General features: G+C 35.4%; 1 protein-coding gene across 2 annotated transcripts in view; it reads left to right on the plus strand.

The window, feature by feature from the left end:
- Window positions 1-14,205, plus strand: part of LOC139487452 (polycystin-1-like protein 2) — a 90,225-nt gene that overhangs the window by 58,278 nt on the left and 17,742 nt on the right. For both annotated transcript variants that reach the window (XM_071272242.1, XM_071272243.1), the window contains 7 exons: window positions 7,728-7,852; window positions 8,170-8,322; window positions 8,949-9,107; window positions 9,365-9,502; window positions 11,463-11,565; window positions 12,327-12,562; window positions 13,078-13,308. In XM_071272242.1, the coding sequence (XP_071128343.1) occupies window positions 7,728-7,852; window positions 8,170-8,322; window positions 8,949-9,107; window positions 9,365-9,502; window positions 11,463-11,565; window positions 12,327-12,562; window positions 13,078-13,308 (1,145 nt within the window). The remainder of the gene's footprint in view (window positions 1-7,727; window positions 7,853-8,169; window positions 8,323-8,948; window positions 9,108-9,364; window positions 9,503-11,462; window positions 11,566-12,326; window positions 12,563-13,077; window positions 13,309-14,205) is intronic.

Here is a 14,205-nt window from a genome sequence, read left to right on the forward strand (position 1 = left end):
AGGTCAACTCTGAGGACTCATCTTTACTGTATTATGGGTGTAAGTAGGAATAGATCAGGTCAACTCTGAGGACTCATCTTTACTGTATTATGGGTGTAAGTAAGAATAGATCAGGTCAACTCTGAAGACTCATCTTTACTGTATTATGGGTGTAAGTAGGAATAGATCAGGTCAACTCTGAGGACTTATCTTTACTGTATTATGGGTGTAAGTAAGAATAGATCAGGTCAACTCTGAGGACTCATCTTTACTGTATTATGGGTGTAAGTAAGAATAGATCAGGTCAACTCTGAAGACTCATCTTTACTGTATTATGGCTGTAAGTAAGTATAGATCAGGTCAACTCTGAGGACTCATCTTTACTGTATTATGGTTGTAAGTAAGAATAGATCAGGTCAACTCTGAGGACTCATCTTTACTGTATTATGGGTGTAAGTAAGAATAGATCAGGTCAACTCTGAAGACTCATCTTTACTGTATTATGGGTGTAAGTAGGAATAGATCAGGTCAACTCTGAGGACTTATCTTTACTGTATTATGGGTGTAAGTAAGAATAGATCAGGTCAACTCTGAAGACTCATCTTTACTGTATTATGGGTGTAAGTATCAATAGATCAGGTCAACTCTGAGGACTTATCTTTACTGTATTATGGGTGTAAGTAAGAATAGATCAGGTCAACTCTGAGGACTCATCTTTACTGTATTATGGGTGTAAGTAAGAATAGATCAGGTCAACTCTGAGGGCTTATCTTTACTGTATTATGGGTGTAAGTAAGAATAGATCAGGTCAACTCTGAGGACTCATCTTTACTGTATTACGGCTGTAAGTAAGTATAGATCAGGTCAACTCTGAGGACTCATCTTTACTGTATTATGGGTGTAAGTAAGTATAGATCAGGTCAACTCTAAGGACTTATCTTTACTGTATTATGGGTGTAAGTAAGAATAGATCAGGTCAACTCTGAGGACTCATCTTTACTGTATTATGGGTGTAAGTAGGAATAGATCAGGTCAACTCTGAGGACTCATCTTTACTGTATTATGGGTGTAAGTAGGAATAGATCAGGTCAACTCTGAGGACTCATCTTTACTGTATTATGGGTGTAAGTAGGAATAGATCAGGTCAACTCTGAGGACTTATCTTTACTGTATTATGGGTGTAAGTAGGTATAGATCAGGTCAACTCTGAGGACTTATCTTTACTGTATTATGGCTGTAAGTAAGAATAGATCAGGTCAACTCTGAGGACTCATCTTTACTGTATTATGGGTGTAAGTAAGAATAGATCAGGTCAACTCTGAGGGCTTATCTTTACTGTATTATGGGTGTAAGTAAGAATAGATCAGGTCAACTCTGAGGACTCATCTTTACTGTATTATGGGTGTAAGTATCAATAGATCAGGTCAACTCTGAGGACTTATCTTTACTGTATTATGGGTGTAAGTAAGAATAGATCAGGTCAACTCTGAAGACTCATCTTTACTGTATTATGGGTGTAAGTAAGAATAGATCAGGTCAACTCTAAGGACTTATCTTTACTGTATTATGGGTGTAAGTATCAATAGATCAGGTCAACTCTAAGGACCTATCTTTACTGTATTATGGGTGTAAGTAAGAATAGATCAGGTCAACTCTGAGGACTTATCTTTACTGTATTATGGGTGTAAGTATAGGAATAGATCAGGTCAACTCTGAGGACTTATCTTTACTGTATTATGGGTGTAAGTAAGAATAGATCAGGTCAACTCTAAGGACTTATCTTTACTGTATTATGGGTGTAAGTAAGAATAGATCAGGTCAACTCTGAGGACTCATCTTTACTGTATTATGGCTGTAAGTAAGAATAGATCAGGTCAACTCTGAGGACTTATCTTTACTGTATTATGGGTGTAAGTAGGAATAGATCAGGTCAACTCTGAGGACTCATCTTTACTGTATTATGGGTGTAAGTAAGAATAGATCAGGTCAACTCTGAGGACTTATCTTTACTGTATTATGGGTGTAAGTATCAATAGATCAGGTCAACTCTGAGGACTCATCTTTACTGTATTATGGGTGTAAGTAAGAATAGATCAGGTCAACTCTAAGGACTTATCTTTACTGTATTATGGGTGTAAGTAGGAATAGATCAGGTCAACTCTGAGGACTCATCTTTACTGTATTATGGGTGTAAGTAAGAATAGATCAGGTTAACTCTGAGGACTCATCTTTACTGTATAATGGGTGTAAGTAAGAATAGATCAGGTCAACTCTAAGGACTTATCTTTACTGTATTATGGGTGTAAGTATCAATAGATCAGGTCAACTCTGAGGACTCATCTTTACTGTATTATGGGTGTAAGTAGGAATAGATCAGGTCAACTCTGAGGACTCATCTTTACTGTATTATGGGTGTAAGTAGGAATAGATCAGGTCAACTCTGAGGACTTATCTTTACTGTATTATGGGTGTAAGTAAAAATAGATCAGGTCAACTCTGAGGACTCATCTTTACTGTATTATGGGTGTAAGTAAGAATAGATCAGGTCAACTCTGAGGGCTTATCTTTACTGTATTATGGGTGTAAGTAAGAATAGATCAGGTCAACTCTGAGGGCTTATCTTTACTGTATTATGGGTGTAAGTATCAATAGATCAGGTCAACTCTGAGGACTCATCTTTACTGTATTATGGGTGTAAGTAAGAATAGATCAGGTCAACTCTGAGGACTTATCTTTACTGTATTATGGGTGTAAGTAAGAATAGATCAGGTCAACTCTGAGGACTCATCTTTACTGTATTATGGGTGTAAGTAGGAATAGATCAGGTCAACTCTGAGGACTCATCTTTACTGTATTATGGGTGTAAGTAGGTATAGATCAGGTCAACTCTAAGGACTCATCTTTACTGTATTATGGGTGTAAGTAGGTATAGATCAGGTCAACTCTGAGGACTCATCTTTACTGTATTATGGGTGTAAGTAAGAATAGATCAGGTTAACTCTGAGGACTCATCTTTACTGTATTATGGGTGTAAGTAAGAATAGATCAGGTCAACTCTGAGGGCTCATCTTTACTGTATTATGGGTGTAAGTAGGTATAGATCAGGTCAACTCTGAGGACTCATCTTTACTGTATTATGGGTGAAAGTAGGTATAGATCAGGTCAACTCTGAGGACTCATCTTTACTGTATTATGGGTGTAAGTAAGTATAGATGAGGTCAACTCTGAGGACTTATCTTTACTGTATTATGGATGTAAGTATAGGAATAGATCAGGTCAACTCTGAGGACTCATCTTTACTGTATTATGGCTGTAAGTAAGAATAGATCAGGTCAACTCTGAGGACTCATCTTTACTGTATTATGGGTGTAAGTAAGAATAGATCAGGTCAACTCTGAGGACTCATCTTTACTGTATTATGGGTGTAAGTAAGAATAGATCAGGTCAACTCTGAGGACTTATCTTTACTGTATTATCGGTTTAAAGTAGGAATAGATCAGGTCAACTCTAAGGACTCATCTTTACTGTATTATGGGTGTAAGTAAGTATAGATCAGGTCAACTCTGAGGACTTATCTTTACTGTATTATGGGTGTAAGTAAGAATAGATCAGGTCAACTCTGAAGACTCATCTTTACTGTATTATGGGTGTAAGTAGGAATAGATCAGGTCAACTCTGAGGACTTATCTTTACTGTATTATGGGTGTAAGTAAGAATAGATCAGGTCAACTCTGAGGACTTATCTTTACTGTATTATGGCTGTAAGTAAGAATAGATCAGGTCAACTCTGAGGACTTATCTTTACTGTTTTATGGGTGTAAGTAAGAATAGATCAGGTCAACTCTGAGGACTCATCTTTACTGTATTATGGGTGTAAGTAAGTATAGATCAGGTCAACTCTGAGGACTCATCTTTACTGTTTTATGGGTGTAAGTAAGAATAGATCAGGTCAACTCTGAGGACTCATCTTTACTGTATTATGGGTGTAAGTAAGTATAGATCAGGTCAACTCTGAGGACTTATCTTTACTGTATTATGGGTGTAAGTAAGAATAGATCAGGTCAACTCTGAGGACTCATCTTTACTGTATTATGGCTGTAAGTAGGAATAGATCAGGTCAACTCTGAGGACTCATCTTTACTGTATTATGGCTGTAAGTAAGAATAGATCAGGTCAACTCTGAGGACTCATCTTTACTGTATTATGGGTGTAAGTAAGAATAGATCAGGTCAACTCTGAGGACTCATCTTTACTGTATTATGGGTGTAAGTAGGTATAGATCAGGTCAACTCTGAGGACTCATCTTTACTGTATTATGGGTGTAAGTAAGAATAGATCAGGTCAACTCTGAGGGCTTATCTTTACTGTATTATGGCTGTAAGTAAGAATAGATCAGGTCAACTCTGAGGACTCATCTTTACTGTATTATGGGTGTAAGTAAGAATAGATCAGGTCAACTCTGAGGACTCATATTTACTGTATTATGGGTGCAAGTAAGAATAGATCAGGTCAACTCTGAGGGCTTATCTTTACTGTATTATGGCTGTAAGTAAGAATAGATCAGGTTAACTCTGAAGACTCATCTTTACTGTATTATGGCTGTAAGTAAGAATAGATCAGGTCAACTCTGAGGACTCATCTTTACTGTATTATGGGTGTAAGTAAGAATAGATCAGGTTAACTCTGAGGACTCATCTTTACTGTATTATGGGTGTAAGTAAGAATAGATCAGGTCAACTCTGAGGACTCATCTTTACTGTATTATGGGTGTAAGTAGGAATAGATCAGGTCAACTCTGAGGATTCATCTTTACTGTATTATGGGTGTAAGTATCAATAGATCAGGTCAACTCTGAGGACTCATCTTTACTGTATTATGGGTGTAAGTAGGAATAGATCAGGTCAACTCTGAGGATTCATCTTTACTGTATTATGGGTGTAAGTAGGTATAGATCAGGTCAACTCTGAGGACTCATCTTTACTGTATTATGGCTGTAAGTAAGTATAGATCAGGTCAACTCTGAGGACTCATCTTTACTGTATTATGGGTGTAAGTAAGAATAGATCAGGTCAACTCTGAGGACTTATCTTTACTGTATTATGGGTGTAAGTATCAATAGATCAGGTCAACTCTGAGGATTCATCTTTACTGTATTATGGCTGTAAGTAAGTATAGATCAGGTCAACTCTGAGGACTCATCTTTACTGTATTATGGGTGTAAGTAAGTATAGATCAGGTCAACTCTGAGGACTCATCTTTACTGTATTATGGGTGTAAGTAAGTATAGATGAGGTCAACTCTGAGGACTTATCTTTACTGTATTATGGGTGTAAGTATCAATAGATCAGGTCAACTCTGAGGACTCATCTTTACTGTATTATGGGTGTAAGTAAGAATAGATCAGGTCAACTCTGAAGACTCATCTTTACTGTATTATGGGTGTAAGTAGGTATAGATCAGGTCAACTCTGAGGACTTATCTTTACTGTATTATGGGTGTAAGTAAGAATAGATCAGGTCAACTCTGAGGACTCATCTTTACTGTATTATGGGTGTAAGTAGGTATAGATCAGGTCAACTCTGAGGACTCATCTTTACTGTATTATGGCTGTAAGTAAGAATAGATCAGGTCAACTCTGAGGACTCATCTTTACTGTATTATGGGTGTAAGTAGGTATAGATCAGGTCAACTCTGAGGACTCATCTTTACTGTATTATGGGTGTAAGTAAGAATAGATCAGGTCAACTCTAAGGACTCATCTTTACTGTATTATGGGTGTAAGTAGGTATAGATCAGGTCAACTCTGAGGACTCATCTTTACTGTATTATGGATGTAAGTAAGAATAGATCAGGTCAACTCTGAGGACTTATCTTTACTGTATTATGGGTGTAAGTAGGAATAGATCAGGTCAACTCTGAGGACTCATCTTTACTGTATTATGGGTGTAAGTAAGAATAGATCAGGTCAACTCTGAGGACTTATCTTTACTGTATTATGGCTGTAAGTAAGAATAGATCAGGTCAACTCTGAGGACTCATCTTTACTGTATTATGGGTGTAAGTAAGAATAGATCAGGTCAACTCTGAGGACTCATCTTTACTGTATTATGGGTGTAAGTAAGAATAGATCAGGTCAACTCTGAGGACTTATCTTTACTGTATTACGGCTGTAAGTAAGTATAGATCAGGTCAACTCTGAGGACTCATCTTTACTGTATTATGGGTGTAAGTAAGAATAGATCAGGTCAACTCTGAGGACTCATCTTTACTGTATTATGGGTGTAAGTATCAATAGATCATGTCAACTCTGAGGACTCATCTTTACTGTATTATGGGTGTAAGTATCAATAGATCAGGTCAACTCTGAGGACTTATCTTTACTGTATTATGGGTGTAAGTATCAATAGATCAGGTCAACTCTGAGGACTTATCTTTACTGTATTATGGGTGTAAGTATCAATAGATCAGGTCAACTCTGAGGACTTATCTTTACTGTATTATGGGTGTAAGTATCAATAGATCAGGTCAACTCTGAGGACTTATCTTTACTGTATTATGGGTGTAAGTATCAATAGATCAGGTCAACTCTGAGGACTTATCTTTACTGTATTATGGGTGTAAGTAGGTATAGATCAGGTCAACTCTGAGGACTCATTTTTACTGTATTATGGGTGTAAGTAGGAATAGATCAGGTCAACTCTGAGGACTTATCTTTACTGTATTATGGGTGTAAGTAGCAAACACAGAGAACCCCAGTTCATTTACTGGAGCCCACAGAGGTGACTCCCAAGATCAACCAGAACACTTCCAAGAGTGCCTAAAATCCCTCCAAAGACCACATTAACAATGAGAAAGGAAATGGGGAATGTGTCAAAGCGACAACAACCCGACCATAGAGCAGACAACAGCTGAAGGCCACCAATGGGTCTTCAGTGTAGCGAGAAACTCCCGCATTCGTAGGCGTCTTTCAGCTGGCCTCTTAAAAAATATTAATACTAGTTCAGTGATAATGGACGTCATACTTAACTCCGAATTATACACAAGAAACTAAAATTAAAAATCATACAAGACTAACAAAGGCCGGAGGCTCCTGACTTTGGACAGGCGCAAAAATGAGGGAGGGTTAAACATGTTTATGAGATCTCAACCCTCCCCCTATACCTCTAGCCAATTTAGAAAAGTAAACACACAACATTACGCACATTAAAATTCAGTCCAAGAGAAGTCTGAGTCTGGTGTCAGAAGATGTAACAAAAGATAATAAACAAACTGACAATACATAAATAACAACAGACTACTAGCAGTTAACTGACATGCCAGCTCCAGACCTCAATTAAACTGATTGAAAGATTATGTCTTCATTATATGAATATCAGGCACAATCCCTCCTGTTAGGGGTTTAGTAATATAGATCATCCAAAGAGCATCAAAGTTCATTCCCAAGCTAAGATTACCTGAGACGACTTTGTTTATCACCTGAGATCACTGCAAAGAGCTCGAGAGATAACTCTTAAGATCATACAAGATGACTCCCAATATCAATCTAGTGACTCCAAAGACACTGAAGTTTGATTATTTCTGTGTTATGTGTTGTGTTTTGTAATTTGTATCTTCTTACATTTACATGCTCTGTCTTTCTTTTTAATGTTGTTTTTACTCCAAACTTCACTGGTATTTTCATTGTTTTCCTATTTTTGTGATATGTTTTGTGTTTTAAGCTCATGAGATCTATGATTTGATATTTCTAGATGAAGCAGTCAGCCATATAAAGATAAAACCTGGTTTAGAAGTTGACCTTTACACAGTTACGTTAGAAATACAGATTTACGATATATTTAAAGATTATGCTACATGTACTTTACAGATTTATAATGTAAGTAGAGCTACAAGGTGAAAAATGAAATTTAAAGAGATAAATTTCTAAATAGTTTAAAAAATTTAAGCTGCATAATTAAATAAGCATTATATGTTCCAAAATCAGGTTTGCCTCAACTCTGACATTCTCTTGTTATGACATTATTTATTATTAAAATGCTGATTAAGAGTAGAAATATAAAGGTGGACCTGTCAACATAGGTTTTTACTTAAGTCGACAAACCCAGGGACTTTCTATAGTATAGAAAGTCCCTGGGTTTCTACAATTATAGAATAATGACTCAGATTAATCTAAATAACTTCTTACTATTTCAGCTAAGACCTCCTGTTGCAGATGCAGGTAACATCGAGGATATTTCAGCTTACATCAAAGACTCAAATACGGATATAGAATATTATTACCAAACAGGAAGTTATAAACTGGTGGCAATGAATACTGAGGTGGCAGGGGCCACTGTTACTAATTTGGTTAGTATCTATACAGAAAAGGTAGCTATGGGTGGCAATGAATACTGAGGTGGCAGGGGCCACTGTTACTAATTCGGTTAGTATCTTTACAGAAAAGGTAGCTATGGGTGGCAAAGAATACTGAGGTGGCAGGGGCCACTGTTACTAATTTGGTTAGTATCTCCACAGAAAAGGTAGTTATAAACTGGTGGCAAGGAATACTGAAGTGGCGGGAGCCACTGTTACTAATTTGGTTAGTGTCACTACATAAAAGGCAGTTATAAACTAGAGGCAATGAATACTGAAGTGGCAGAAGCCACTGTTACTCATTTGGTTTGTGTCACTACAGAAAAATTAGTTGGCAATGAAACTGAAGTGGCTGAAGCCATCTTCAGATACTGTTAACAATTTACAACTGCATTACAATTTCTAAAATTCCTGAAATTCAATCTATATTATATATATAAAGGTTGATGTTAACAAATAATATAATGTCCATGCATACAACACAATTAGTGAAACAGTTTACCACATTTGATATTTGATAGGTTGATAAAATTTCCCCTGTTTCCCCACTGTTAGATAACAGTGATTTTGTCAAATTCAATCTATTTTAGCCTAAAGGTTGTAATATTCTATGTTTACAGCACGTCCCAGTCACAGCTGTAGATGTTTACCCCAGTGACTGGGTCAATCTTGGATACCAGGAACAGTCTGACGGTACCACAAGACAGTACAATTTTGATGAATTGTGGGAAATCTATCAGAATCCACCACAAGAAGACTCCACTGATGTTATACAACATGTGGGTAAAACAAATCATACTAAAAAGCTCTTATTTGGCTCAACATTGAAAGGACATTATAAAGTAACATACTTGATTGAAACATGGCTAGATGAAAAGCATTTCATTGAGCATTGTCAAAATGAATTACAGTCCTCCATTCTGTCAATAATTGTTTTTTTTCTGAAAGTTTACGACATTTTTTATTTTTTAAAATGTAAGAAATATAAAACTGGCTATAAATTATTGAATTCACAATACATACAAATATTTTACAGGCCTTGTATAATTTCTCTTATACACTTGATAAAGTATCAACTGAAATGGAGGCTAATTCTATAACCAACATACGACAAATAGTAACCAGTCTGGGAACAGTCATAGAAAACAAGGATTATGTCATCAACTCATCGGCCGTAAGTAGAAAATGTCTTACACTGTTAAATCATTCAAGTCACTATAGGTGCACTCTATTACCCATGTAAACCAACATACGACAAATAGTAACCAGTCTGGGAACAGTTATAGAAAACAAGGATTATGTCATCAACTCATAGGCTGTAAGTAGAAAATGTCTTACATTGTTAAATCCTTCAAGTCACTTTAGGTGCACTCTATTACCCATGTAAACCAACATACGACAAATAGTAACCAGCCTGGGACCAGTCATAGAAAACAAGGATTATGTTTTCAACTCATTGGTCGTAAGTAGAAAATGTCTTACACTGTTAATTCCGTCACTATAGGTGCACTCTATTACCCATGTAAACCAACATACGACAAATAGTTACCAGTCTGGGACCAGTCATAGAAAACAAGGATTATGTTTTCAACTCATCGGCTGTAAGTAGAAAATGTCTTACACTATTAAATCCTTTAAGTCACTATATGTGCACTCCATTACCCATGTAAACCAACATTTGACAAATAGTAACCAGTCTGGACCAGTCATAGAAAACAAGGATTATGTCATCAACTCTTTGGCCGTAAGTAGAAAATGTCTTACATTGTTAAATCCTTCAAGTCACTATATGTGCACTCTATTACCCATGTAAACCAACATTTGACAAATACTAACCAGTCTGGGACCAGTCATAGAAAACAAGGATTATGTCATCAACTCATCGGCTGTAAGTAGAAAATGTCTTACACTGTTAAATCCTTCAAGTCACAATAGGTGCACTCTATTACCCATGTAAACCAACATTTGACAAATAGTAACCAGTCTGGACCAGTCATAGAAAACAAGGATTATGTCATCAACTCTTTGGCCGTAAGTAGAAAATGTCTTACACTGTTAGATCCTTCAAGTCACTATAGGTGCACTCCATTACCCATGTAAACCAACATTTGACAAATAGTAACCAGTCTGGACCAGTCATAGAAAACAAGGATTATGTCATCAACACTTTGGCCGTAAGTAGAAAATGTCTTACACTGTTAAATCATTCAAGTCACTATAGGTGCACTCTATTACCCATGTAAACCAACATACGACAAATAGTAACCAGTCTGCGAACAGTCATAGAAAACAAGGATTATGTCATCAACTCATCGGCTGTAAGTAGAAAATGTCTTACACTGTTAGATCCTTCAAGTCACTATAGGTGCACTCCATTACCCATGTAAACCAACATTTGACAAATAGTAACCAGTCTGGACCAGTCATAGAAAACAAGGATTATGTCATCAACTCTTTGGCCGTAAGTAGAAAATGTCTTACACTGTTAAATCCTTCAAGTCACTATAGGTGCACTCTATTACCCATGTAAACCAACATACGACAAATAGTAACCAGTGTGCGAACAGTCATAGAAAACAAGGATTATGTCATCAACTCATCGGCTGTAAGTAGAAAATGTCTTACACTGTTAAATCCTTTAAGTCACAATAGGTGCACTCTATTACCCATGTAAACCAACATTTGACAAATACTAACCAGTCTGCGAACAGTCATAGAAAACAAGGATTATGTCATCAACTCATCAGCCGTAAGTAGAAAATGTCTTACACTGTTAAATCCCTCGAGTCACTATAGTTGCACTCTTTTACCACGTAAACCGACATTTGTCAAATACTACCGAAATAGTAAATCCTTCAAAACAATTATCGTAGGTTCACTCTATTTCTGGTGTTATTAAAAAAATGATGGTCATTCAGATCTTTGCAGTAAGTACAATTAAGGAAATCACTCAACAAAGGTGTGCTCTATTACACACTTATAAAATAGATAACAAAAGAGGAACTGTAAATGATTTATATCAATATTTGTTTACACCACACCAATAAGTAAACAAAATATATCATATGCTTAGACTTACCTTTTTTCTTTCATGAATGTTTTTTTTTCTCAAAAATCTGTTTGCTTTGTTTCAGTCCAAGGCCTTTGAGGGAAATAGAAGGTTAATTGATAAATTCATCAACTTAAGTTCGACTGACGCTTATCCAAAGTATGAAGATTATATCTCAACATCTGAAGGTATGTGGTTTGTTACAATATAAATTCCACTGATGCTTATCCAAAGTCTGAAGATTATATCTCAACATCTGAAGGTATGTAGGTTTGTTACAATATAAGTTCCACTGATGCTTATCCCATGCATGAAGATTATATTTCAACATCTGAAGGTATGTGGTTTTACACCCTAAATACAAACCATTTGTTTTAACATTTTTGGGATTGTAAACTGTTGTAAAAAATCTAGAAAGTTTTCAGACATTAAACAAGAAGCATGAGAAACATCATATGTTTAGCATCTATATTCTTGTATACATTGTTAAAGAGCCTTTTGGGTTAATTTCAGTTAACATCAAACCAAATATATAAAGGGGGTGGGGGATGTCAGAGGGGTTCTGATCCCGAAATCCCAGGCTTAAAAAACGGAAATCCTGACGTCTTGAAATTCGAAAAAAAGAAATCCCAGATCCCAAAAGGGTCAATCCCGAAATCCCAAGCTTAAAAACACGATCCTGACGTCCCAAAAAAAGATCCTACCCCCTCCCCATATATAGCTTTGTAAGAAATGTAATAATTACAATCAAATGTATTTTATTTATGCCCACATAAAACATGTCTAATATAACAGTTGCTTTTAGTTAACTAAAGGAAATGTTATTAAATTAGTTTATTATTCACTGTAAACTATTTTAGCTTTTGATGAAAGATTCAGAATCTCTGTCTAGAAAGGTCTTTACAAGTTGATTGATTTTTTAAAAGTATATAAAGCTCCTATGTTTCAGGAATAATAAGAGTATTAAGTAATGCTTTAAATGGAATCTTACCAGACTTGTCAGCAGACGTGCCATCGTCAATAGATATATATAGTCTACAACAGGATCTGTCCTTCAAACAACAGTTTGCTAAGAATGAAACAAATGGCACAGATATGGTTGACATGACAACGATGGAGAGAGCCTACATAGCAACACAAATAGCTCTGAAAAAACAACTTAAATTAGAGGACAAAAGTCAAGATGTAAGTTTTAAGATTATTGGTTTCCATGACAAAAAAGTAAAATAATACAAATACAAATTTCTGTAATCATATGGCAAAATCAAAAGTTCAAACACATCAAACCAATATAGATAACAACTGTCATATTGGTGACTTGGACAGGCATTTTCTTATGTAGAAAATGGTGGATTAAATCAGGTTTTATGGCTAGCTAAACCTCTAACTTATATGACAGTTGCATTAAATTCCATTATTTTGTAAACAGTGTGTAAACAAATCAAACAGACATAATATGTAAAAATCTCAAAAATTGGGGTACAGCAGTCAACATATAATGCTTTATAGATTTGGTATATTCAAACCACTTTTCTGGATTCACTTTTATCAGAAAGGCTCAAACTCAAATATTAGATAGGATGTATAATAACATACGTTTCAACAAATGAAAATATTAATTCGTAGGTACAAAATGAGACCCCAGTAATATTTCAATCCTTAACATCACCAAGGACTATATTAGAAATGTTATTTTGTAGGTACAAAATGAGACCCCAGGAATATTCCAATCGTTGACTTCCCTGGGGACTATATTAGAAATGTTGAATCACAGGAAACAGTTACCAGTCTATGTGAAGAAAGAGGGTATTAGTACCAGTATGGATAACAAGACTATTCCAGATATATTGAAGGATGGCATTTCTCAGGACTCAGTCGACTTACAATTCACTACATCTAGTATTGATATTGCTGAGGAACAGAAAGTTCAGGTTTGGGCAAATACACAATTGTCAAGTTATTTTCTTTTTATGTACCTCTCAAACAAATGTTGGCAATATGCAAATCAGTCTGTATATTTGTCCAAATTAATGCTTAATACATAAAACTTTGTATAAATAAAATCCTAAAATGAAGATGTTCAAGGAGAAGATTTATATTCAATAAGTACATAAGGGAGGCAACTCCTCCTACATGCTTAGTTAGACGTTCCTCAAACTTTTGTACATATGAATTTCTACCATGATGCGCAAATATATGTAGGGCATCAAAGAGTTATGACCTTTTGCACTAATAAGAATATTTATTACTATTTAAAAGTTGATACAACTCCTCTTACATGCTTGATTTTTCCCAATAGTTTGATATTTGTAGAACTTTGTACATTGTGAGCGACTCATTTGAGGATGTTCATACCAGAGTTTTGTCCCTTGTCACTTACATTTTTGGATATGTGGATACAAATAATCTAATACTCTATCAGGTGTTTATGAAAATTATACATTGTGATAATATGGAGTTGTAGAATAGCATTGAATGCATGTGAATAGATTTGTTTCTTAAAAAAATATAGAACTAACCTTTATGTTCATGAAAAGTAGAAAAAAGATGAATACAACGAAAGCTTTAAACATCATAGGTATTCATAGAGTTATTCCTTTAAGTTAGTTGTGCTTTACTTAGGTTTTCATCAGTGGATTAATCATTAAGAATTTTGAATACTTATCATAGTTGTCTCCCATTTTTTTTATTTTTTTTTTTTATCTTGGAAAGCAAATATTTTTAGAAGAAAAACTTACAAACACCAGCAGGATGTCACTTATATTGTCAGTAATTTACTTTTGAATTGTGTCTTGTTATAGTTTGAAGTCTATATCCAGTCGTACAGT

Source organism: Mytilus edulis, chromosome 9 (genome assembly GCF_963676685.1).
Source record: "Mytilus edulis chromosome 9, xbMytEdul2.2, whole genome shotgun sequence".
Taxonomy (NCBI): domain Eukaryota; kingdom Metazoa; phylum Mollusca; class Bivalvia; order Mytilida; family Mytilidae; genus Mytilus; species Mytilus edulis.